We start from the raw sequence: 26,751 nt of genomic DNA on the forward strand, positions 1-26,751 counted from the left end.
AGGCCAGTGCCCTGGAGCTGCCTACCACCACTGTGGGGTTCAGCAGGCTCCTATTCTCTCCCTTCAACGTCAGGGACTGCTCTTATGGGAGAGCCAGGCATCAGCTCCTGGCCTTTGCTGCACCGGGTTGAGCGGATGTGCTGCTACAAGGGGCTGGTACTTGAACCAGCCACTGCATCTCCATCTCTCTCATTCACTAAGAAACTCAAAATACATAATAAAATGGCTGCAAGCATTTGGCTGAAAGCAATCTGGAGTGCTGTGGTTGCTACAGAACCCCAGGTTTTAAAAAACTATGACCCTGAAAGGAAGTCCAGATGCTAGAAAATAAAGTCCTGAACACTGTGGAGAGATGCCTGAAAGACAGGAATTGTAAAACAAATCTGAATTTTATTCGAAATTAGGGAAGTTGGGAAAGTACAGTTATAGAAAGAAAATGAACTGTACTGGTGGACTTGACAGTGTTAAGTTTACTGTAGGACTTGATCTTAAAGGTCTTTTCCAACACAAGTGATTCTATGATAATTCCTACCTGCTTCATATTTTGACCACACACTGAGAGTCTTTTCTAGAGTTATTAACAGCTTTTATCTCATTGCCAACAAGCTCATCATCAGCTTTTGAATCCAAATGTCAAGTTTACTTCTACCTCTTCAAGTGGGCCTCCTAAGTCTTTCCGTTTCTGCATTTCAGCAGTTTTCCTCCCCTGTAACACTAGTGTTTGTTTCCTACTTTTTCTTCTGTGTTTCGTCCTCTTGAGAGCATCACCTTGACTGACAACACAGAAAGTACTGGGCTGTCAGGGAATGCACAGTCCATGTTGGCTGGGATTTGGAAGGGCAAGTGCTAAGAAAAAAAGAGCACGCCATTTCTGGACTCCCACAGTCCTACATCTGCGTAGCAGCCCTGAGGTTATGCTACTGCCATGGACTGCAATGGACTGGACCATCAGGAACAGAATGTTTTCAATTTTTTTGCCATTTTTTCAAAATTCAGCTGATAATTACCGAACTATAGTAAGAAACTGTAAGCCATGGAATTATGGTTTCACATGTTCTTTTGACCTAAGATGTTGATCCAGTTTCTACATGTATTGCCCCTGCCTTAAAAGTCAAGGGTTCCCAAATGTACAGTTGAACCCTTCAAAGTGATGTAGAGTGAGACAAAGAGACGGGATGCTTCTGTCCACTCCATACTCCTACTGTAACTACAACATATTAGTGACCCCCTGGTGCAAATAATACATTCCCAGTTTTGTTTAAATACCTAGGAGGCAGTATTTGTTCACACGCTTTGGGTGAGGCCATGCCATAAGAGCAATGCTGAGAGTTTCACTCTAGACATCAGTCAGCACTTACCCTTTCTCGTACTTCTCCATCTGCCCTGCATGAACTTAACTTAGGATCTAATCTTCTTCCAGAGATGCTGGGCTCCAGACTAGGGACCCTGCCTGTCCTGTCTGCTAAGCTAAAATAACCCAACTCCAGTGCCAAAACCAGGAAAAGCAGCTGGTGTGGCTTAAACATTTCTTTACTTTCACAAACCAGATTTACTTTACACTGTGCTTTCCAGGGGCTCTTTTTAGGATTTCTATTCCATTTGAAAGACTAGATCCTACAGAATCCTCTTCTCTTAATGCTTGGGCGAAGCAGATATTCATTTCAGGTCTTTCAAACCAGCAAGTACTTAAAGTACCTGTATACTGTCGTGGCTGAAAAACACACATACATGGATCTGTCTCACTTTGTATTTCGTCATTGATTTTTCTTCTATTTAAAATATTTTGTTGTGGTAGCCTCAGTCCCCCTCTCCTTTACTTGTGGGAGATTTCTGGTCTGGTAGTACTGCTACAGTCAAATGAAAAGCCTCCAGATGCTGGAGCTGCCCCATTGCTAGATGATGTGCACAGACATATCTATTCTTGGTGTAGACAGACAGGTCTGTTCTCAGATGGATATAGTTCTCTTGGGAGAGGTTAAATCCTCTTCAAATAGGTTTTTTTTCTTTCAGTGACTTTTGGCCACACTCCTCCTGGCATGAAGGCGGGAGGAGAGGCCCATCAGCATATGCAGTGCAGTGTGACAAATAGAAGAAACGGGAACTGACTCCCCTGCACATCCCCATGGAGGTTCAGCAGCCCCAGTGCCTTTAGCCGATGCAGGTGTAGGTGGTGGCAGGAAGAAAAGAGATTTGTGCAGAGCTGCTGAGCAACACCGTGCCTGCCTGCTCTGGGGCTGCTGTGCTGCAAAACAATATGTCATAAGAGACAGTTGCTCTGGCTGTACTGGGGAGTTGGGGCCATACAAGGCTCCGGCGAGGAAGCCTACCCCTGCCTTAATACCCCAGACCTCTGGCAAATCCAAGCCTGGCACTGGAATATGACTGCTTTTCTTTAGTCAAGTTTTGCTAGCTAATGTCTCTCAGGCTGTAGACCTTCCCATGATACCTGCAACAGATATTTTGTGTAGTTAAAAACTTAGATTTACCATTGGCTTTTACACAAGTTTCTAATGATGCAATTAGCTGATATTATTCAAGGCTGTAATTTTAGTTATTGCTTGATGCAGTTAGATATTTAATTGCTTATTATAGTTGATTACTTACATTGATTACATTACCTTGATTATAGGGTTTGTTATATGAACTGATTGCTCTGTCTTGATTATAATGATGTTGTGCCATGTGAGTAATTAACTTTTCCACAAGAATGCAAGAACTGTTTATTCTGTTTCTGGTAATGTAACTCAAATACATGAAATACAACCCATCTCCTCCCTTTTGCCTTAATACTACTAGAATATGTAAGAAACATATGTCTCTAAGTATACTACTGCAAGAAATGTAATTTTGCAAGACACTAACCTTTACACATCTGAAATACTGAATATCCTGCTGACTGAAATGTAGAGGGTTTACATTTATAATGCTCTTTTGGATTTATTTTACATTAAAGAGAAGGAAAAGAGGCTGCATTAAATGCATCTAGTTGAGCAATATACATGTACTGTATATCTACATATACAAATAAAATGCTGGAGGCTTTAATTTTCAGAGCATGGCACTCCACTGACAGGGACCTTTAAATAGCCCCATTATAATCTAAGTAATGTAATAACAACTTTATGTATGAAATTTTTATGTTAGGTATTGAGTAGAAAACACCCAGAAAGTAGATGTTTATGCCTAACAATTTGCCATCAAAGCTCCCTATCACCCCTGTAAAGGGAAGACCACCAGCGACACACACCACAGCACACTAGAGGTCAGGCTGACAGGGCTCATCCAAATGGGAGGGACTGCAGGACTAGGCCCCAAAATATGTGAGTAAAAAGTCCATGAGAGAAGCCCCAGGAGGAATGGAAAGACATGAGTTACAGAATTGAGATGGTCTAAACAATTAGTGAAATGATAGTGAAATGATTCATGCATACCCAGATTGCTCAATTAGCTTTTCCCCATCTCCATTGGCTTGTCATTTTGAAGCTCACATGCATTTCAGAAGATCAGAGATGTTCAAATACCTGGTGCTCAGTGCTCCAGAGGCAAGAAAGCCACTGGATATATTGCTGGCTGGGAGTGTGGAGAGAACTGCACTGAGGCATACACACAAGGAAATTCTAGGCAGGTTCAGTAAAAAAATTTTTTAACTCTGATAACTTAAGAACATACGTTTTCAAACTTGGAATTTCTCACCAAAGACTAAAATATATTACAACTGTGAACTTTCATAATCTATCAACATTGGCGCAACATATATTTTAATAAGCTCTTAATAGAGGCATAAATAATCATCAGTCAAAACTTTACTGAATACCTGGGAACATATTTTTCATGGACATTACTTGTAACTGAATAATCATTCACCTGCAGAGAGACAAATTCCTGCTACATGATATTATTATTCATACTAATCACCGTTTCTTCTTAAAGATGAAACAAATAAAACCTCTGGTTTTTTGAAATCTTTTGCTAGGGCAAAATGCAGCATACTTAAATACCCTAAATTTTTACTTTAGTAGAATTTAAGGACTTTTACATGCTTTGCTGATTTAGATCCATGTGAATAAACAGCACCTTCTCCATTCTTTTTACTTCACTAGTTTCTGCACAGGGCAACTCAAAGCACTGTTTTTCCCTTGACAAATGATGCAAAAAAATGCCAAGTATTTTTGCTGTAGTCTGAACTCTGCAGGTGGTTACTCCCTCTCCCCTCTATGTATCTGTGTCATAGCTTTGAATTTTTTTCACAGAACAGAAACATCTGCTGATAGTCTAGAAACAGTTCTGAGAATAGGAAACAATGAAGGAAAATTATCTTCTGCTGGCAGCACATCAGAGGGAAGTAGATTATGCTTTTCAGAGCAGACTGCAATCCCTTTGCCCCAGTCACCTAACTTTTTTAGAATTAGACTATAATTAACTTGCTTTGCATGCTTTGCATAAATTGCATCATGGCTAGTGCTTTGCAAAGTAAGGTTAAAGATGGAAGTAGACAGTAAATCTCCCCTGATCCAAGCTGCTTTTCTACATTGCTAATTAAATCCCTCCCTCCCCCCTGAACTGATTGTTGAATGTATAGGAGCCACACAGATGCAGAAGACTATAATCTATGGAAACTAGAATACCAGTGTCATTTTAAACATGGATCAAATCCTGCTCACTTTCTCACTTCTCATATTATTTCTCGCACTAATGATATTATTAATGTGAGTAAAATGTGTAGAATTTCCCTTCATATCTCTGGAGTTGATTTACAACATACTCAGTGGAATTCACACCTATCTAATTACACTGGAAGGAAAGCTAAAAGAAAATTATTCAATTTTCAGAGCCAAAGAAATTGGAAGTGCCAGATTTGCTATTACCCCAATGCGCAAAAATTCTGCGCTGTTGTGCGTTGACATTGTGTTCTCTGTGAGACAGGAACATGTAAATAAATGGCAGTGGAATTTAATCATCAGCTTTCATATACTCATATGTGTGGGTCATTCCCTCAATGTTTTCTCAAAGTGCAAACTCCTAATTTAAAATAAAAGAGTAGTCTTCCTCCCTCTCTGTTGCATGCAGTTGTATTAAGATGTCCCTTACTTGCATCTTCAAGAAATTTTTGCCTCAAAGATGCATTACTGCAGCTTGAATGGCTAAAATAATGACATTAACAAGGGATCTCAATGTGAGCTGTTACATCTCAACAAGGGAAGCCAATGGACCAATGTCTGTGTCACAGGGCTAGGGGGAGCTGGAACAATTCTTGGTTTTGCTAGCAGTGAAGGCTTTTGTCTTACACAGTTGTGCTGATGAAGAACCGAGAGGGCCTGAGACAGCCTTATCTCTCTGCCCCTGTCCTGGGGCTGCAGAACAGCACAAGGAGACCATGTGGTAGATGTAGAGAAATGCTGTAGGGAAAGGAACTGGGAATTTCTCTTATTCTGTCCCATTGACAAGCGAATTGCTCTTTGGCATCCAAACACAATCTATGTGCTGCCTAATGGTTTAGACATTTCTGTTTGGTTGGCACAATACCAGCCCTTTTCCCTCAGGAAAATAACTCACAGCAGGGAAGAACAAAGGGATTTTAAAGAATTTGCAATTCAGCTAAAAAGGAATTTCAGTGAAAAAAAAGAAAGAGGAGCTGTATAACCAGGGGGTTTTGTCCCTGCCAATGTGAGAGACTCTGCAAACTGGAGGGGGGATCTCAAGAGGTTCTCCAAAAAAAAAGGTTGCTATCATTTCTCTTACTCGAAAATATCTGGCAACCAAACTAAAGCATCCTACCAGCTCCTCTGTAATGTCAATATATTCAGGCTGTGTGCACAGTACTTACCTGTGTGGAAACAGAGGAATATCAGACTGCAGATTTGTGGGGACAAATATGCTGAAGCCCTGCCCCGTCTCCGCGTTCTAGCCCAGAAAACATTAGCAAGATGACAGTTTTCCTGACAAGCTCTTGGATACAACCAGTATGTTAATGATTGGATTGTATTGTGTGTTATCCAGTATCTGAGGAATAGTGTTTTTAGTAGAGATATTATTTCAGTTATATTCATGTTAAAGATTGTATTTCCTTTGCAGATTTGAAGACAAGCAAATCTGGACCAGAAATCTTGATAAATGGTTTTAAGCTGGTTTTAATCTGTGAACCCCTAAACATTTTCCAGCAGGGAACAGGTCCTGGCACCACACAGAGACCTGCTGACAAGAGGCAATAGAGTTTCCACCTGACCATAAAAATAGTTCACATGACCCTTCTTTGAAGACCCTGCTCTAGAATGATCTGCTGAATAACATAGGCTAAATAATTTCACCCCAAGACATCTGCATCAAGTTCAGAACTTCTGGATAAGCTTCATAAGATCATGTAAAAAACCCCTTGGGATTTAAAAATGTCAGTGACAGAGAACCATCCATACCCTTGACAAAACTGTTCCTGTAAGTCATTATTGTCAAAACTGTGTCTGCTTCATGGTTTAAATCTGTTTAGCATTGACTTCAACCCACAGCACTTACTGGTGCTTTTGTGTGAGAGACTAAAAGCCCTCTGTTATCAGATAACCTTTGATTATGTAGATACCTTAGAGAAGCCAACATCAATTCACCTCTCAGTTCACCTCTTTTCTTTGATAAACAAAATAAATCAAACTTGAGTACTGTTGCTAAAAGGTGCCATTCCAAAGTTCAGATTTTTCTTTTATGAACTTCCAAGTTGATAATGTCCTTTGCAACGCACAAAGAAACACGAGAGCTGGAGTCAGTAATCTAGCAATGGTTCTACAGGCTATATCTATATTGCCAAATGAAAGCCAGAGACCAGTCTCCAGTCCTGAGGCTACATGGTCCCATCCACACTGCTCACAACCACACAGCTCAGTGTTATCCCTCTAGTTCAGATTTGTTTTCAAGAAAGCTTGTGGGGGTGGTCTGAAACTGAGCTGAAGTGGCAGTTAACCCTTAGACAGAGGTCTGATGTTTGAGTTTAGTTTGAGTAGGCATGACCCCTAATACCTTACAAAATACCTGTCATTACAGGTAACTCAGCTTCATCTTGTTAGTAGACACTACTGTCCAGTAATTTGGGTTACATTAGCTCAATTAGCTACAGTATGTCCCTGGAAGATTACTTTATGTTCAGATTTTTTACCACATGGATGTTTCATCCCTCCTTAGACTTGCTGCTTTCCAAAACACAGTGGCTTCATCCTAGAGCTAGGATGTCCTTCTTCTCTACTCTGCTCCTTATGTATCAGCTGAAAATATGAACATGGCAAAAAGGCATCCAAAAAACCCTCCTCTGGCCCAGGAAGATTCTTCTGGCAAAACCACAATAACTTACAAGAGCACCGATATAACTGTGGTTACTGCCCAGATCTTCACCCGAAAAGAGGTGATTTTGACTGAGCGAGTGCCAGAGCAGACAGCAACACAGAGCTTTCAGGCTGTGAAGTGGCTGGAAGCACCAGACATCTGTAGATATCTATAACAGATATCTATAACAGATATCTGTAGATATCTGTAACTCTCAATTAGGCTGGAACCCTGTCCAGCATGAGGAGCTCCTCTACAATCTGGATTGTGATGTTCAAAGTATTAGTCCTTTGATTTAAAGTATACTCAACTGCATTTGGATGCATGAACATAACTGTTATGCGAATGTGGTCATCTTGCAGTACAAAAGAGAAATCTTGGCAGATTGGCTTAAGCTGCTTCCTTTGCTCCAACCCTTAAATTAAGTTCCTAAAAAAGAATTAATCTCCCCTTGTATTAATTGGTACTGTAGGAATGAAGTTTGTGCTTCCCATCTCAGTGTCAGATGCAAGATCTAATACTATATTAATAATGTGGGATAGTTGACCATCGGCTTCAAAATGCACTGCTTGCAAACTTAAGCACTTTGTATTTAATAAGTTCATCAATAAAACATTTTTCGCCTCAGTGGACCATCAATATAAAAATCACTACTGAACTAGTGCTAGTTTTCAGATAAAAATGTTTAGTGTTCACTTTGCTAAAAAAAACCCCAACAAAACTCTTTATGGTATATGCTACACCATGTTATTATATTAATGAGTCATACAGGATGGAAATGGAATTAAAAGTAATTAGCTGTAATTTTGTCTCATGTAGCAGCACGGAGAAAGTAAAATGCATGTAATGTTCCTCTCCAGGGAAACTCACTAACTTAATTGCAATGAGAAATTACTTATTCTTTGAGTTGTGTTTTCTACCACCAGTCGTCAAGGTAACAACTTTATTAGACATGGAATACAACTATTTGGTTTCTTCTTCAAAGGAAAGGCCAAAAGGCTTGCCCAGAACATTTCCAAATGGCTTTTTAGGAGATCTGGCCTGAGGCATGCAAGGCTTTGGGCTGTGACGGCAAGCCGTGTTACATGTCATAGTGTGAAGTCATACATGTGAAGTCACTCTGTAGTAAAATGCAGTGGTCATCAGTGAAGCTGCTGGGCACCCCTGCTGCAATTCTTGACTGACTGTCTATAATCTGTATGAGAAGCTTCAAAGATGGGAAGAGGATTGACATTCTCGCCCATTGCATGTGCAACCATCAGAAGGTGCAATCAATTCTTGAGTGCACACATGCACCACCCGCCTCTTCTGGCTGGGGGAGCAGGAGGAAACCTGCCACTCACTGCTGGGTGGGTGTCCCTGCTTGGGGTCCTGTGCTTACAGCAGAAATCGTCAAATCTTCAAGGCATTTCAGACTGTACTTCTCTGACTAACTAACATCCCAAGCAGAGGCCTTGTAATATTTGATTGTTTCAGTCATCATTGGATTCACTGCTTCTAATTTGGCTCAACGCTGGCTTTAAGCTGAGCCAAGTGAACTCTGCAGCCCCAAGACCCAGTCCTACCTTCCCTCCAGCTCCCAGCTACACTTCCCCACTGCTTGCCTTGGGCTGGCACCAACAGTTGTCTGTCTGCCTGAGATAAACCATACCGGGCAATCCTGCTGGATGCCATCTTAGCAGTGGGGGAAAGCACACAAGGGACAAGTTTTCCCTTCAGTCTGCCCTAGGCAGGCTCCTGTGCCCTAGTACAAGAGGTGAGGCAGACTCATGAAACCAGGGGAAGGAGGGTACCACTTTTTGAGCCATCCTTATCTGAATCCCAAAAAGTTTTTTTTACTGAGGACAGATGACCTGTACTCTGTAACTGGGAAAACACTGAAAGTGATGATGTTTGCTGAGGCTGATAAACCTCAGAGTGCTAATGCAGCTTCCTTGTTCTCAGGAACTTCTCTCCTTGGGAGGGAAGCTAGAGCACCAAGTGGCCATGGTGATTTTGCTTCTCAGTCTAAAGGCATAAAATACTACACAATTAAGACTATTTTACACATGGTTTCTGTGAGAAAAAAAGCAGCACTCAACTTCCTGATCTGGTTTCTGTAGCACAGAAAGGTACAGTGCAAAACAGCCCTGATCTAAATCCCTTGGACAAGCTGAAGCAACCAAAACCCACACCCACTCATGTTGTTTTTTGCTGGGGCTGGCTGGGACTGCAGTTTTATGATGTAAGTTATTTGTTCACTGGATGGGGGCTGCCATCTTGATATTATTCAGTACAACAGTTTTTGAGCTCTACCAACCAAAGCTCAATTTGCATCAGCATTCCCCAGATGAAAGACTCCATTTTCCCATTGCCATGTCTCTATGTTTCCCAGAAGCTGAGTTTACAAAATGCTTGGCTTATTAAACAGTATTTTGAAGTTAACATACATAAAGAGAAGACAAATACCTCAATTTTAGTTTCTAAACTCCCAAATCTGTAGGTAATTACCCAGCTGATACACAAGCTGCATTTAAACCATGGGGGTGAAGAGCCCAGGCTAGGGGTGTTTTAGTGTCCTCCGGTTCAGCTACAGGTTCATTTCAGGGCTTAGGCCCTGATGAAATGTTCTATTTTAATTAATTCCTTAAGCCACTGCTATCAAGAGGAAGAAAACAGATCAGCTGAAAATGAAATTAAATCAGTGTGACACAGAAGTGGCTTTGCAGAAGAAGAGAGGAATCCAAGCGACCACTTAACACTGCCTGGTTTGATATGCATTTTAGATCTCATGATGGACAAGCAACTCCACCTTTCCACAGCACCTCCCTTTTCCTTATACACATATCCTTCTAACATTTACATGAGAACTTCAGTCATCTGTGTAAAGCTGGCACATAGACATAAAGTCAGAAAGAGTGTCCAGGATTGGAGCCTGACTCTTTTTCTGTTCCAATTCTTGCACATCTCAGGTGTTGAGAACAGCTTGTGAAAATCTGCTATTGTAAATCAGGATCTAACATATCTCTGCTTTTAGCCAGGATGTGATTTCAACCTTTGCTTGAAGTGAGTGATGTCATGCCTAAGGTACCAAGAAGCTTATCCTCTCTATATATACACTCACATTAAAATGCTTCAGCTAGACAAGATCACTTACCATGTGTGATACAATATTATTTCAAAGTCGCTGCAACACTTTTTTATCCCAGAGGCACTACAGTTGGGATCTAGTCTCCTTCAGAATAACTACTGTTTACAGAATTATCCTACATCACAAAAAACCTTCAGATGGTCTCTTCTTCCTCTGTCATTTCACTACTACGATCCAAGGCAGTCTGTAGCAAGAACAAAAAAGTCCCCATATCTCTATAAATAAAGCAACCATTTGTGTTTGTGCTTTCTAGTGAAGATCAGCAAACCCCCACCGATCTTGGGCAGGATAATCTTATGGATAAATGGATTTTCTTCCTTTCTCTGGACCAGTTTTCCCAACATTTCACATTCCATCACTTTCTCAGTTTCTTATTTGTTGACACTTAAGAAAATTCTTGAATGGATTAGGGTCTATCTGTATAAAAATAGAGGTCTGAAACTGCAAAACAACGGAGCAAGATGCTCTGCTTCCCAGGCTCTTATAATTTCCCTTAGCATAGCCCATTTCAGGTTTCAGTTCCTAATACAGTACCTTATCATAGTGTTTTCTTGAATTGCTAGTATTAAGTAATGAAGTAAGCCACGTTGTTGGCTACCTGTAAAAGCTAACCTGAAGTGCATCTGATTATTCTGCCAATTTGTCACTTCACCATTCACAATCAGAAGTTGTAAGTAGTTTATAACCTTTTGAAGGGTCACCATCCATTACATTATCCAAGCATTCATTCAAAGATGTGTCCAATCAGTCCACTTGGATAAAAACCATGGAGGATGCTTTTAGGAGGCCCCTGAAGTAATGACTATTTCAGAGGAACATCTTGGAAGCACTTCTAAGATACTTTAGTTACACAGCTCTTGGCTGAGCTTTTCACTGGACCTTACAGCTCTCCGTGGCAGAGGAACACAGCTGCAAGCACAAGGGGACAGGACAGTGCGTATGTGCAGCAGTTCTCATCCATAAATTTGTGCTATCCCTTCATTGCTCCACATAAAATCGGACTCTCTTAAAAATCACTTCCTTTTAAAGCAAGTTCATGCCTGACCATAAACGGCATTAAAACAAAACCTCAGCTAAGAGGATGTAGTAGTAATTATAAGGTACATAAGGGTCATTATCAAAGTTTAGGCTTTATAAACACAGAAAATTTAGCCCAGTTCATGCTTAAAAGAAAGCCAAAAGTGGTAATGAAATGGCAATTAATAGAGCATTCAAACCTCTTTATTCTTTTCTGTTGGTGATAGAAATTTAGAAGAGAAATCTAGTGCATCTTTAAAAGTAGTTGAACCTGAATCTAAATTCTTCAACTGCATTCTGTTAGTTTTTGTACAGCATCCTGTATCTGCATTTTGTACAATTCTGCATTTGAGCTGGAATAACCCCAGGCAACAGTTCAAGTTGACTAGGTAGCAGCTTGCCAAAAAAAAAAAACCCAGATGTGTTTGTGTACAAGTTGAACATATGTTTTGCGCAAGTGATGGCCAACTGCATCCTGGGCTGCATTAGCAAACCACCACCAGTAGGCTGGAAGAAGAGATTATACATTTTTGCTGAATGCTCATGAGGCCACATCTCAATATGGTGTCCAATTCCTCTCTAGTATAAGAAAGACCTTGAGAAATTACAGTATGACCAGTGGAGGCCCACTAAATGATCAGAAGACTGAAGGACAGGATGCACCAGAATGGGTTGAAGGAACTGGGCTTGTTCAATGAAGAGAAAGGAAGGCCTAAGGGTATATTTATTGCCGTATTGAGCTACCTGAAGAATTGTTATAGAGAAGACAAAGCCAAAGAAGTGTGTAGAGAAATTATAATGGCAACAGTCCCAAGTTGCAATTTCACTGCTGTATCTTCTGGTGTTCTCACTGGTATTATCCCAAGTTCTTCAGCTCTGCTTGTTCTTTTTAGTGGATGTCCTCTAATAAATTTGTCTGGATGTGGTCTGTGAATTCTACTCAACAAGATTAAAAAGCAATTCTTATAGTCAAGCAGACAGGACTTCCCCTGCCTAAGCCCTTGGTTCCTTCTAGAGCTTTCAGGCATGTCCGAGTCTCTTTTTATCCTATACTTCAGGAAAATGTGACTGACCATGTGTCAGTACTGATGTTCTATGACTCCCAGCTGAGCATATGAAAAGATGATACAAAGCATTTGTCTTCACAGCTTAAAATATCTGCCCATGCTTTTGCTACCTGTCATCTTCCTAACCTTCTCGGGAAGCTCTTGCAGGCAATTTCCTCACTTCATAACTGGATTTCTTGCTGCTGGCTATAATAGGTTCTGCCTGGGGGATAACTGCAAGGATCATGTGGCAATGGTCAAGGCTTGCAGTGATGGATAGGAGGGTAGCAGGTACTGCAGAGAATGTGCATGTGAGGTGGGACAGGGAGTCTCCCTGTGTGGTGAGAGGAAGCTGTTGAATGATCTCCATTAGCTGTTGCACAACCGGGCTATTCTCATCTGCTAAGTAACAAAATGTCTCAAGCAAACACTAATGCAGATAATAGATTCCTGTGATCACCATATTTTTCTGAAATAACATCACCGCACACTAATTCCAGCTTTGATTTGTTTCACTTGATTCTGGCTTCTTTTTTTTTTTTTTTTTAAGATGAAAAGTGCAGCTGAAGGGACCAGTGGTGAAATTAACTTTACACAGTAAATTACATCTGCATTATTTTTTAAGTAAGCTACTGCTATTTTAAACCAAGCTACTTTGCCTTCAGTGTTCTTAATTTTATAAGTGCTGTGCTCCAGAGCTTTCTATTAAGCAAAGTGTTTTAAAATGAGTCTTAAATAATTTAAATATCTCTTTTCTGAAATGCATCCATTTCCAGGAAGAATTTTTGTCAATTTTATGTTTTCTTGGGAAGAAAATAAAAGATAAAGTATTTTATTATTCTATCCACAGTTTTACAAGAGCAGGAGAAAATGTGCAACAGTAATAGCCTCCATTCTACAGCAAGTACACACTAAGAAAAACCTATAATTACGTGATTTGTCCTCTTCACATCCTTCCCAACTCAAATGAAGTTAAAAATAAAATGAAAAACAGGAGTAATTTCTTATTCCAAATTGATGTGAAGGATGTTGTGTTTGTTGTCAGTCTGAAGCCTGCTTAGCTTCAGCTAGTACTTCTCCCTCCAGAAGAAAAGGGACCTGGAGCTTTGGTATCAGCACCCTGATACTGCACACAGAAAAGTGAACGCTGCCCAGTTCCTCCTCATGAAAACTTTATGGCTTCAGTGTAGACCTGGGCATCTGCTCTGACATGCCAAGAGTTTGTCCTTTCCCTGAATGGAGGACAGTTTAGTTCTCTTCTCCAGCAGTTATCCCCCAAAGGCAGCGGCCAAAGTAGCAACAGCACAATACAGGTCTCAAAATGGTTGGTACTGGCCTGTGGGGAATGGACTGAATGTGGTGTTACGGCTCTCCCTGAAGGAAATTAGCTGTGACGCAAAGGAGATGTAATGCAGTGGCAATGACACTGTAGTCTGCATAACACACCTTCTTTTGATAAGGCCTCACCATTCCTGCAAATCAAATTGGGAGTGTACTTACACCACCATCCCTCAGATTTCCCGGTGTGTTACTCAGAGAAATCAGGTGATGTACACCTTTATTCACCTGATCCTATGAAGTGCTTTATTAGACAGAGGAGGAGAATGAGATGAAGTCAGTGTGACCACGTTGACACACAAATTAGTTTTGCAACAAATGGTACTACTAAGTATATGTTCTGTAATATGTGAAGGAGACCAGAAGAGACAGATTTGATAAACAAAACTCAGCCCAAATGTAAGCAGCTGGAAATGGATTTCCATGAAGCATGTCATGACATGACTGTCTCAGGTTCATGCCAGTGGGTCATACATTTCCAGCCCTCAGAGGGATGGCTGGATGGTGACCAGCCCCTTCCAGCCTCTGGCTCTGCACAGATGATGCAGTCATACCCAGTCACTGACTTAACCAGATACAGAACTGCACCCAAGACTGTAAGATACTTTCTTCTTGGGTGCGTGCAGTGACTTTGCACCTTTGTGCTCTCCTATGACAACTTGTTGGCCCACTTTCTCCTTGGACAGCACTGCAATGAACTGAATCACTTTTAGTCCATAATGACACATCACAGGCATGCCATGACAGCAAGCAATGCCACGCAGCTATTTATGCTATAATAAAGAGGAGGTGAATATAAACTCTAGGTAGTACATATGAGATGCTGTTTCTTCAGATATAAGGGTATAATAATATTCTAATATGATATTGTTTGATTTAGATAGGAAGCAGGGTCATTTCTAGAATAGCTAAGTAACATATGTTAAAGGAACTTAAAGCCAGAAGGGTGCAAACTGACAAAGGAAACACCTAGAAAGATGATGGCGGTCAATGCCTGTCTCTGTGTTTGAGATTAAGCACACACACTGTTCTCTGACACAGTAACTTGCCTCAGAGGATGCAACACCTTGTCTAACCTCAGCAGTGGGGGGCTCTGGCTACACGGTTGCATTGTAGTTATAAGGTGTAAGACTGTACAAGTGACATCTGAACACTTCCTAATGATCACATCAAAGCAGGACAAAAATAAGACTGGTTCCTGAGAAATTAGGAGACAGGTCCAATATTTGAATAAGCAGCAATGGTTTTCTGGGGTACAACCACTGAATTTTCAGGAGCAGGAAGCCTAAATAGGAATCTGCTTCCCTCCTCTTTTAAGCAGGTTCCATGGAAAGGCTCCCTGGGCTTACACTAATCAGAGACAAAGTTATACCAGATGTCATCCAGAGCAAAAGCAGGGTGAATCCAAGTAAAAGCAGGCCACTTCAGCATCATACAGGGTCTGTATAGCACAAAACATGACTAAAGTCCAGAGTGTTTATTCATGCTCACATTGCACAACTCCATTGTTTATACCAATAGATGTGCCCTTCCTTGTGCAATGCATGTGAGGTTCTGAAGCCCTCATTTGGTTTAAAGTCCTCTTCAATAACAGTAAAAAAGAAATCAGTTTATAAATTTATGCTCCAAGTGATCCAAGGCCTAATTATTCTGATGCATTTGCTAACAGAAAATTAAGTAGAGTTCTACCAGTGCCAGTGGTGGTATGCTGCCCCACAATGAACACAAGTGGAAAGATGAACAGGCCTACAGTATTTCATAGCAGTGAGGGGTCACATACCATCATACTTGCTGTATTATGTAGCACACTACATCTGAGTTCTAATGTCTATTAAAATATTTAAGTAATTATTTCCTGATGCTTTTGGAAATCAAAGCTCAATCAAAAGGTTGGATTTAGATTGATTTTCAGGTATTCTATCACAAAAGATAGAACAGCAAACAACACACATCTAACATGTAAACTGGCATATTCAAAAGACCCCACAACCTACTCTGTCTTGTTCTTCTATTGATCCTTTTTGTCCAGTATTTTAATTTGAACTCCATGAGCCAAAATAAAAAAACTTCTTCTATGTTTGTCTAGTGCTTACACAAGAAGGTCATGAGAAAGACTCCTAGGCACTCATAGACAGTAATGAACTACTAGTAACGCTACTGCAACTGCAGTACTGTGAATGCCTACAAATGTCCTTTTGAAGCAGAGATGGCAATAGGATTGGGGAAAGAAGGAGGACTGGGTTTTGAAGACACACTGGAAATACTAGTCGCTCTGGTTGAATGACCCACCCACCCTTTGATGGCAGGCAGATGGTGAATTTTGGGTGGTTTGTCCCTCAGTATGTTTCCCCTTCACACTACCTCTAACCAAAGCCTGCCACTTCCTCTGCTGTCTTTGCTCCAACAAAATGTTCCCTTTGTGCTGTTGCAATCCACTTCCCTCTAAAGATCCCATGGGGACTTCTGGTACTCATCACTGCCTGGCGCGTTCCAAATCCTTACCCACAAAGCCTTTGTGCAAAAGGAAACTAATGCTGGTGGTGGCTGAAGGATCTTCCCTTTCCTAAGCAGATATGCATTTTAGCACAGCTGTCATTACATCATTTTACATCACGTCTGTATCTGGAACTCCCTGAGAGGTGAATGCTTATTGGCACCATCTGTGGGTATTGGCATGATGGGCTTTCCTGTCGATGTTTTGCCAAAAGACATTTCTCCAACAAGGAGAACAATAAAAAAAATAATATGCTGCTAGACATAAACCAAAAGAAAATGCCTTTCTGCTAGAAATTACATAAGTAATCAAAAATGAAAGATGACAGAAAATCACTGTACTTACTATGTGTCGTGCTGCAAACACTCCATCAACTATTGCACAAGAGAACGCTGCAACCACGCCAAAGCTGATAAACACGATGGAGGCTACTAACTGAGAAGAGAAAAACAGATTGAGTAATGTTTTCAATATAATTCTTTAAGTAAAACAATTAGACTAATTTTTCTAGTATTCTTAAATGACAGCTCCCTCTGCTGTAATTCACTTTAGATCAGTGTGGCAGGATGCCAGACACGCACTAGAAAAAAAGCAGAAATTCTTGCTGCTGAGTTGACATACCATCAAGTCTACCAGAAAAGCTTAAATCTTTCTAGAGAAAATTAGGTCAGTTGTAAGAGTTATTAAATTCAATGGTGATTTCTTCTAAAGCAACTTATTTAATAAAAACCAGCAGTGGTGTCCATAGGGAGCATGGCAAAAAGCCATGTTCCTGTTGGCTCACACCAATCTCTAGAGCTTTACTACAGTGGTAGCAGTTCACACATACAAATAAAGACATTGTAGTAAGTTAATAACTAGCCTGACAACTCTCAGAAAGCTTTTATGATCCTAAATAGCTTATGATAACTTATCTCACAACATAAGTCAGAGACTCATAGGACTGGTACCTCTGGAAGGGGTGGGGTGTGCTGCCTTGGCCCCTGGCCTTGTTGGGGCTCCCAGCCTGTCCTTCAGTCTCAGAGTGGGCATGGCAGAGCACAACAGAGCTCAGTACATGTCCCAGCTGCAGCAGAGTCAGCACACTGTCTCTGTTAGCCTACTGGCCATAGCTTCAGACCTCATTCTACCTCCCAGGCTGCTTCGTTCATTAAACGTTATTCTTTATCAACAGGACTGCGGATGACGCAATGCCAGAGCACGGCTCCAGCACAGGTGGTGGTGGTGGTGGTGGTGGTATGAAGGGCCTGGGGGAAAAGGCTGTGCAGGCTGGGCATGGTCAGCCCCCTGCCAGCCGTGCTCATTTTATCTCCGAGGATGGCTCAGCTGCAGCTCTAGCAGCAACTGCAGGGCTAGCACAAGCCCAGATATGGCAAGCTTACTGCCCAATTCACTCTGAAGAGAGCAATAGGACTTGGAAAGGCTGAGCACTGGTATGCGTCCCCCTCAGAGACCAGTCAGTGTGCTGTTAGCATACACTCTTGAGACAACACTGGTCTGTTCTGAGGGCATGTCTGAAGGATGCAGTGCTGTGAGCAAAGTGAGATGAAGTGAGTGCTGAAAGAGAAACCCTGGGTATGCCTGGGAAGGTGCTCCCCCTGGGCTCATTAGCCCCAGTGCCATCAGATGAGGGAGAGATGCTGTCACTCCTTCCTCTCTCGGATTAGGGGGTTTTGTGACTTCGAGGACTCTGCATCTTGAGTTTGGATGAGTGGGATAAGGCGAATCTTGCATACGTTCTCTGGCTATGCTTTTTATAATTTAGTGTACATCTCTCACACCTCTGACATTTCTCACACAAGGTCACAAGAGGAACCCTTTGAAACATCCTATAGGATAGGTTAATTTTAATTTACAATGTACTAAATTATAGTTAGTAATGGCAACAGATTAAAAAATTCCCTTGAAAACTGACAGAACAGTGTCCTTAATTGATAGAGCACATGGACCAGGGTTTCAGTTCAGAATTTGGAACCTCTTTGTTATTAACTAGTCATTAATTGCTCCTTCACAATATGTATTTCAGAAATGCCCAGGTATAGATTACCAAAATTACATCCATACAGTTCATATATCCTTTTTGCCTATACAAAATCCATATCGGCATTACCTAAAAACTGTTTTCACAGGTGTAAAATTTGTAAGGCATCACAAATCCACTTGAAAAACGGACTCTTTGGCCTATGTTAGGCTAAGAACAGCACAATGTCAAGAGTGTCAATAGAGGACACAGCATTGGTGACTTCCTCAAAAAAATGTATACTGGGCTAGTAAGAAATCACAGCCATATAAGCCCATAGCACTGGACACACAGGTCAAAGCAATATCAAACATTTGGAAATAAGAGCTCTCAGTGAATCAGCAAAAAGTACAACTTAAAAGCAGAAGAATCACAGCTTTCAAATGTTTTCTGATACACTCTTTTAATCTCTCATTAGCTCATGGCTCTTAGATCATGTAATCAGAGGCGAGTCCGCACTGCCACAGGGATTGCTGTGTAATCAGAATCCTCAGTGTGGGGAGGAAGGGCACACAGAAGTAGCTGAGACTGATGGTACTGGCTGATCTTGGGAATGTGCTGCAGCCAGCTCCCTCCTGCTGTAAGGAGGCAGAAAGCCTAGGAAAGGACTGTTGGCTGCATTGCCCTTCCACCTCCGCTATCTCTTGGCTTTCCAGTATGGTGGGTCATGTCTCATGAATCTGGTTGTCTAAAGATCTTGCAGGCAACTCATCAGATCAGGAAGGCTGTGGGCTCCTTGTAGAGAGCTATTATCACTGCAGACCAGTGGGCTGTGCTACCCTGTGGCAGCTGCATTTGCTCCAGACCCTGATCTCTTTATTTGAAAAAGCAGCAGCGTTTAAAAGTTCAGATTAAGTCATTAATGTCTGATATCTCTATATTGTTTTTCAAGTCATAGCAGTCAATCAAATAATTAGTGGGCTTAGCCAGGTGTTTCCAAATTGCCTGCATTCAGTCAGGATGAATTAACTGGAAGCTGACCTCAAGGTGGGTTTTCATTTCACACATGAGCAATTATATTGATGATCTACAATCCCCAAACCAACGTTTTCCACTCATGGAGATAGCTTAAATCACCTAATGAGTACGCTGCCCTTTCAGTTTTACCATATACCTATGAGACTGCATATGAAGGTGCACAGTAAATTGTAGTATAGACAGGAGCTATGGAATTGGCTTTGTACTCCTCAGTCATGTTGGTGACCATCTACCCATTCAAGGAGTTGCGTGCAAGTCGAAGGTTGTCAGCCAGAGTCTGCTGTTCTTATCCATGTCTAGCAACTACTCCAGTGAGTAGTCCCTTTGAAATTAATAGGACTGTTTCTTGACTGAAGTAATATTTATTACAATGCCAAAGTGGCAGAATATGAGACTCAGAGGCTCTTTTCACTTAAATTGCCCTACATATGTATTTGAATGAAAAAAGAAGTAATAATACAAGAACAACACAAAAAAAATCCTTAAAATAAAATTACAGATTTATATTCTCTGTCAAACCTCCCATTGCTTACTGAGAATGCTAGAAACACATAAACAAAGTACAGAATTAATTACTTCTAAAAATTGTGCGCAAGACAGCCAAATGAAGAACTGTTGTAAATTCAAAAGCTAATTTTCCTGAGTGGTAGGTGATTGCTGGAGTTTTGAGATCACGAGCCTAGCACTGTCAAGAAAGAAAAGCAGTGCAGTTCACTTAAACATAGAGAATTCTTGTTGATAGGTAAAAGAAATAGCACTTTTAAAAAAATAAATACTGATACATCCCATCACCTCATCTCCATTTTTAATAGCAGTATGTTTTGTCAGGAAAACTAGTAATTATTTATAACAATACATTTTAACAGTTATTCAAGAAACAGCTTTGCTCTTGCTGTTCTATTGCTGTGCAGCCAGGCTTCTCTACAGCTGTTATTATCAGACATGTTTACTCCTGGTTCTGATACAGAATACAATTTGGTTATTTACAAGGGAAACATGAAGCCAGTTATTAAGCAATGAAAACTGTACTGTGTGGGCCTAACAATCAAACCCCAAAGCCAGTTGTTTAACAGAAGTGGTTTAGCAAAAAGGAGAGCAAAATAGCATTTGGAATGAGGGACTTTTGCACACAGTATTGACTGAAGAGCTGTTACATTTCTTCAGTTGTGTCACAGAAATATGAAAACACTCAAAAATGCAAAACTAGTGAAAGGCTGAACTGCTAAGTTCTTGCATGCTGCCTTCTTTCAGAAAAGGCATGCATTTTATTGTGGAATTTCTCTGTTTTAGACAACCTCTTGTCCTTCAGCAGGCATACAGCACCACTGGCTGCACTGGGTCACTCTTCCATGCAAGCGAGCCCAGTGAAAGCAACAGAGCCAGGGGACACCCTGTGGTCATGGAAGCCAGTCACGGACACCGTTCAGCTGTCAGAAATGCACCTGGAATGGGTACTTGGTAACCAACAGTCTCCCACAATGATTCCTAGGCATGGTTTTGGAGTTAAGAGTTGGCCACAGACCAGACGTAACGGGGAGTTTGATGTGGCCACCCTGGCTGCAGCCACACTCTCAGGTAACCACAACACCTCAGGTCCCCAGGCACTTTGTGTGCCAAATCACAGGCTGCTGGCACTGTGTCACTGCTGTGTGACACACAGAGACATGCAGCCAATGTTTGCCAGCAGATGCACAGAAAATTGCATTGCCCCCCAGCATAAGCACCTGCTTGCTACAGGCTGGTACCTCGCTGGCTGCTGCCAACATCCCTGTGAAACACCTCTGAGAGGCTTGCTAGGCTCCAGGTCTCTGTTCTCACACATACCTGGTTTCCTCATGGCTCTAATTTAGCCATTACCTGTTCTCAGTCAAAAGGCACAACTGCTCAGATAATGACAATCATTTCTAGCACCAGATGCTGTGTGAGATGCCTCATTCTCTTGATTTAGACTAAGTAGAGCTAAGACTTTGGAAATTGCATGGATTTCTGTTTTCGAAATTACCTCTGTATCAGACGTAAGTTACATTATTCTAATAGGCCCACTTTGCTCATGCTAAATGGCTACTTTTTCACTGCTCAGTCTCCAGTGTCTCCAAGCATTGTGCTGTTCATCAAGACTCTCTGGGGGTTTTTTTCCAGGCTGTTGCATTTAGGGTGAGAATAAATTTGGTAAGAGATAAATCTCCTTGCGTTCTAGCTGGTCCTCAGAGATTAGAGGAGCTAGGGGCAGCTGGACTTATCTCTTAATAGGTATGCCAATTGGGGCCATAACTATAGGTCTGACCCGGATGCCCGAACAGCCTGTATGCTGTAGGTCCAGTTGCATTCAAAAGAAGCCGTCAGATTCACAAATAGTGTGGATTAGTGGCTGTCACTATAGGTCTGACCCAGCCCAAACAGCCCATATACTGTAAGTCTGGTTGCATTCAAGAGAAGCAATCAGATTCACGAATAGTACGGTTTATTTTTATGCAACATCTACAGATTCTTTAAGATTGCTTACGATAAATGCACAAACTGCAGGTTGGCTATATAGCACTACACAAAAGAAAAATGATTGCAATCACACACACTAAGTTCCCAGGTAGACACTCGGCATACCCGAGGAAATCTTACCAAAAGGCGTCCCTTCGGGGGGGGGGGGGGGGGGGGGGGCGGGGCGAGAGCACAAACCGTCGATCTGTCCCTCTGATTTGGTGTCGGATTATTGTCCCTCCAAGTTAGATAAAAACTTGGGGTAGTATTTATCTTAGTTTGTATGTGTGAGTGGGTGGGACTGTAGTCAAGCCATTATCTTTTGAGTAACGAGACAGTACATTCTTTGATGCCAGGGGTACAGCTGTTTTTTGTGGGAAAAAAAGGAGGATGAGAAACCAGGTTGGCTCGATGCAAGGGGTGCAGCTGGGTTTTGTGAGAAAAAAGGGAGGATGAGGAACAAAGCCGGCAGGCTACCGCAAAAATCATCCCTTGAGAGAAAAAAGTAGAGCAGGAGATAAATCTGTCCTTGAAATGAGTGAAAGAATGGGACCATGCAGCCTACACCCCTCTTCGCATTCCTCCTTGGCACCACGACAAACACAAATCACTGGACCTCCATCCCGTCCTGTGCTTGCTCTGGGCACCCTGCATCAAGGAAATGTGTGTTTCACAGATATCTCTCTGGTTTGCTTTGCTCACGTTTCCAACACCTAACACAGGCAGAGGAAGAATCACCATTACCCTCACTGATGTAAATTTAGAAATACTGTCATCCAATACCATTTGATCTGAAAGTGATGGCTGTGTAAATGTTATGCCACAGGTTTTTAAAGCCCTTTTTATCCTCACCAAGGTTCAAGCAAACGTATTTGGAAAAGAAATGCATGGGGCAGTTTATTGTAGACTACCCCTAATATTACATTCCCCAAAACACAGTTTAACTCTGTGGGCCTTTTTACTGGTTTGACTTCCCTGTCTCCAAGCTCAGAACTTAATATAGGCTTAAATAAATCTGCTGCACTTTTTCAGTATGCTGAGGATGAAGATGTCAAAGCAGAAGTTTACAAAAACTGTATCACAAATCTAAAACAGAGAATGACCTTCCACCCCCGGTGCAATCTCAACCAGGATCTGCATCTGTTACCATGGCACATCAGCAGGGCTGTAGATTAACAGCCCACAAAACTAAGATAATGACACTCATTGCATTGCATTTCAGATGTTGCCATCAACTAAACATTGCCTGTCTTGTGAGGTGAGACAGTATAGAAGTACTTTTAATTGACTTGGTTTTCTCTAATTTGGGAAGTCCTCTCCTGTGTGGCCCCTTCTCCCACAATGGCCACTTTTTCCCCTGCCCTTGGGACAGAAGTTTTGCTGCTGTGATGAAAATTTATTTCAGGCAAGGCTCCTACTATGTTGGTTTTCACAACTGGGCTAATTAGGAGGTTTCTCACTACACCAGGTAATGTGCTTCACAATTTATGGCCTGCCAACTTATTCTTTCCAAAGGTTGGTTCTTCGGTAACAGCACTGCTGTAATTGAGGTTCTTCTGGAGGGTTGTCACACCACAGGAGACAGGATTATGTCATGTTCGTTATTCATTAATGCCACTTCCAGTCATAGCACTAGTTACAATGACACAAATACATAATGATGAGAGACTTTTATGACTGCCCAAATGCCTGAAGAACTATTTCCTAGACTGGCTTCCAGATGAAGGAGGGAAGAAATAAACACAAAATGCCTCTTGGTTTTAAGAGCACCAGTTTTGGTACAGCTCAGGAAGACAAGGACTGGGGCTAGGATCTCGTGCATAAACACATAACTTGCTTCTGACTGTAATATACCTAATAACGTAGCCAACGCCCCCAACTGATAACCTATATTACCAAGAAGGCTTTCAGACAGAGATGCTGCACACATGATGTTGTGAGATGTTTAGATCAAGGCTTGTGTTTAGATCAAGTGACCAAATTAGAAACCTACAGCCTTTCTGCAGTATCGTAACTGTTGTATTCATTAAGTCCAGTCATATGTTGCTGAATATTATCAGCAACAACACAGATATTTGATTCAGGTCTTCTTCCCTCCTGCTGTTGTTAACAGCACCTCAGGGCATGGAGCTGAGCCTATGTGACTGCTCACTGCCATCTGAAACTGTGCCCTGCTCACCTGTCCTTAGTTTGGTTGACCTGCTGTCCAGCCCTATCTCCTGCTCCTCTCCCAAAGGGGTGCGTCCCTGTCTACCAGTTCCTGTGCTTGCCCAAGTACACAGCAACCCAGTGCAATTCACTCACTAGGCAGAAAACTATTTGTTCCCCCAAATGAGTTAAATCAGGTAACTGTAAGGAGAGATGAACACTAGACCCAGTGCAAATGAGCAGAGTGAGTCCATGTGGCCAAGGCAGAAGGGAAGGAGGTAGAAATGCTGGCAGCAACTATTAGGTTGGCTCACCTATTTCATGTAATTTGCACTCCTAGGGATTATCAAAGTAAAAGTGAGGTTTTAGCCATAATGAATAAATGATAAGGACTGGCGTTATTTTGCTGTTTGTGGTCAAGGAGAATTTTGGTTTACTGCCCATGAAGAAAGAAGTCTGCTGTTTTCCTGTACCATGTCAGGGATAATTAGGAAAAATAGCAACATGAAAAGGCCAGTTGGTGTAACACAGGCAGGGGAGAGGTCCCATGAGAAATTTAAGCAACCTCACATGCATAAAAAGGCAGAATTAATTAGATAAACAAATGTTGGGAAAGAATACAGAAACCACATGAGAAGTATCAATTATTATGCCAAGGAGAAAAAATAAGATCAAACCCCACTTTCAGAATGAAGGTGGCATTTTCATTCAGAAAATTCCTCTTTTTTTTCTTGCCCCACATCCTGAAGGGCAGAATGGTGAAAGGCAGAATTCGCAATATCTTTTGTTACGCCTTAGATACTCACAGTTAATTTATATCATATGTAGACATAGTTAATGCATATTGCTTTCTCTTTCTCTCTTCCAGTGGTGTTGATGCTCAGTTTTTGCAGACAATTCATCAACTAGGCTACTCACAAGGGCAAGGGACCACAGAAGTGCCCACGGACAGGAAATACACAACAGGGTGACTTAATGGTCCCAGCTCTCCCCCAGCCCAAGGGGGCTTATGGAGCACAGTTGAGTAAGACAAGAAAAGGAGCACAGGTTCTAAGTCTGCTTACTCCAGACCCTCCAGGCACACACTGAGATCTCTAGGACAGGGACTGTTTCTGTACTGAACAGATAAACAGACTTCTTGAGTTATTGGGAACTTTATTTGTGCCATTTGCTGCGACAGATAGTTATGGAGATGGAAGAAATTAGCATCTGATCACATCAACACATGCCCAGGGCTGTGTGATGGGCGTGCCGGGTCCCACGACAGGAGGTGGATCACACAGCCATCTTTGCTTGCCATTTCTCTTTAGGGCATGAAAGCCCACGGTTCAAAACTGTCCCTTAGTACCCTTGCTGTCAAGCTCCTCACAAGGTTTCCTCAGCTATCCACACAAACAGCATCTCTCCTGTCCTCCTTCCCTGCTCCCTGTCAGCTAGCAGTGGCCGTGCCGTTCTCACAGGTGCTGAGTACAGCAGCTTAAGTCTTTTGCAACTCCAGTTATCTAGAGAAGTGTTATGGAAACATTCTGCCTTAACGTTGTACTGTCCAAATAAAAACCTTGAATGTTAACTCTGATAGTTCCCTAGTCTAGGTCTCTCAGTTGACTTCACCCTCTAGAAACACTCTCTTGAGCATTAATCCTTAATTTATACCAGTCCACTTTGCACTATTCTTTCTGTAATTTATCTTGCTTTTTCTTCTAATCTGCTAAAGCATTTCAAGATACAGTTTCTGTAAAAGATGCTATATGAAATAAAGATGAATTTTCCTGTATTTTTATCTTCAAGCAATGAAAGAATGGGAAAAATCAATAGCCATTATGAAACATGAAACAAAGTTATTGAGAAGGGTTACCTGATTAATACATTATTTCTTCTCTCATAATCTAGTATCAGATACAAAACCAGACCTAAACCAGCCAGGAAATTATTTCAAATTGTTTTACTAGCAAATCTTTACTAGAATGACCGATCTACTGAATGAAATAACTTATATGAAGCAGTTTCTGTGCACTTAGACTTCAAAACTGGAGTTACCATTACATTGCAATCAGAGAATGAATTTGATATATGTGTAAATGAACATATATTAAATTCAAGATAATTCATTCACTGAGGAGTAAATGCTTGCCTGACTCAGTTAAAAATGTCACCACTGATGATGCACTATCAAGTCTCCTGGGAGTTCCAGCCACTGGAGTCCAGCAGATGTTACTGAAATAATGTTGGAAGAAAGACTGAACTGTACTTGGTACACATTTTCCAAGACAAGAAACAGAAGGCAACCTAAAAAAGTAATTTTTTAAAATTTCCTGGGGCAGGGTTAATTTTATTATCGGTGCTCTCCTAAGCCCCAACAGCATCTGAGGATCCGTGCTCATATCCCAGTAGTCATTACCACAGTTACTGATTTCCTTCTAGCAGCCACGCATCTCAGCTTCACTCAGCTTGTTCAAATGGCACTGCTGTATTTTCTCCCTAGTCTGAGCTGATACAACCACCCTAATGACTGACTCTCTCTAGATCGAGCAGGTGCCATACATATGCTCTGCTCCACCATGTTTTAGCTGCTTTTAAAGGGATTTGTTTAAATAGCTGCTCTACTTTTCTTTCAGCTCATTAAATAGGGCGCTGACTATATGATCAAGCCCCTTCCCTCCGTTTCAGCTCCTTACTGCTAGGTAGAAGAGCACTGAGGCTTCCCAGGGCAGTTCAGGTGTAGTGTGCTTTTACAGGCAATGCTGCTTCCTGGACATCTTCTGGTTTTGTGAGTCCTTGCCTCCCTCATCCAAAGTCACTTTCA

The 26,751-nt window shown here is 41.6% G+C and overlaps 1 protein-coding gene across 2 annotated transcripts in view; it reads right to left on the reverse strand.

Annotated features, from left to right (window-relative positions):
* Positions 1-26,751, reverse strand: part of TMEM255B (transmembrane protein 255B) — a 75,510-nt gene that overhangs the window by 27,800 nt on the left and 20,959 nt on the right. For both annotated transcript variants that reach the window (XM_074860970.1, XM_074860971.1), the window contains one exon: positions 16,673-16,762. In XM_074860970.1, coding sequence (XP_074717071.1) covers positions 16,673-16,762 — 90 coding nt within the window. The remainder of the gene's footprint in view (positions 1-16,672; positions 16,763-26,751) is intronic.

This window comes from Strix uralensis, chromosome 2 (genome assembly GCF_047716275.1).
Source record: "Strix uralensis isolate ZFMK-TIS-50842 chromosome 2, bStrUra1, whole genome shotgun sequence".
NCBI classification, from domain to species: Eukaryota; Metazoa; Chordata; class Aves; order Strigiformes; family Strigidae; genus Strix; species Strix uralensis.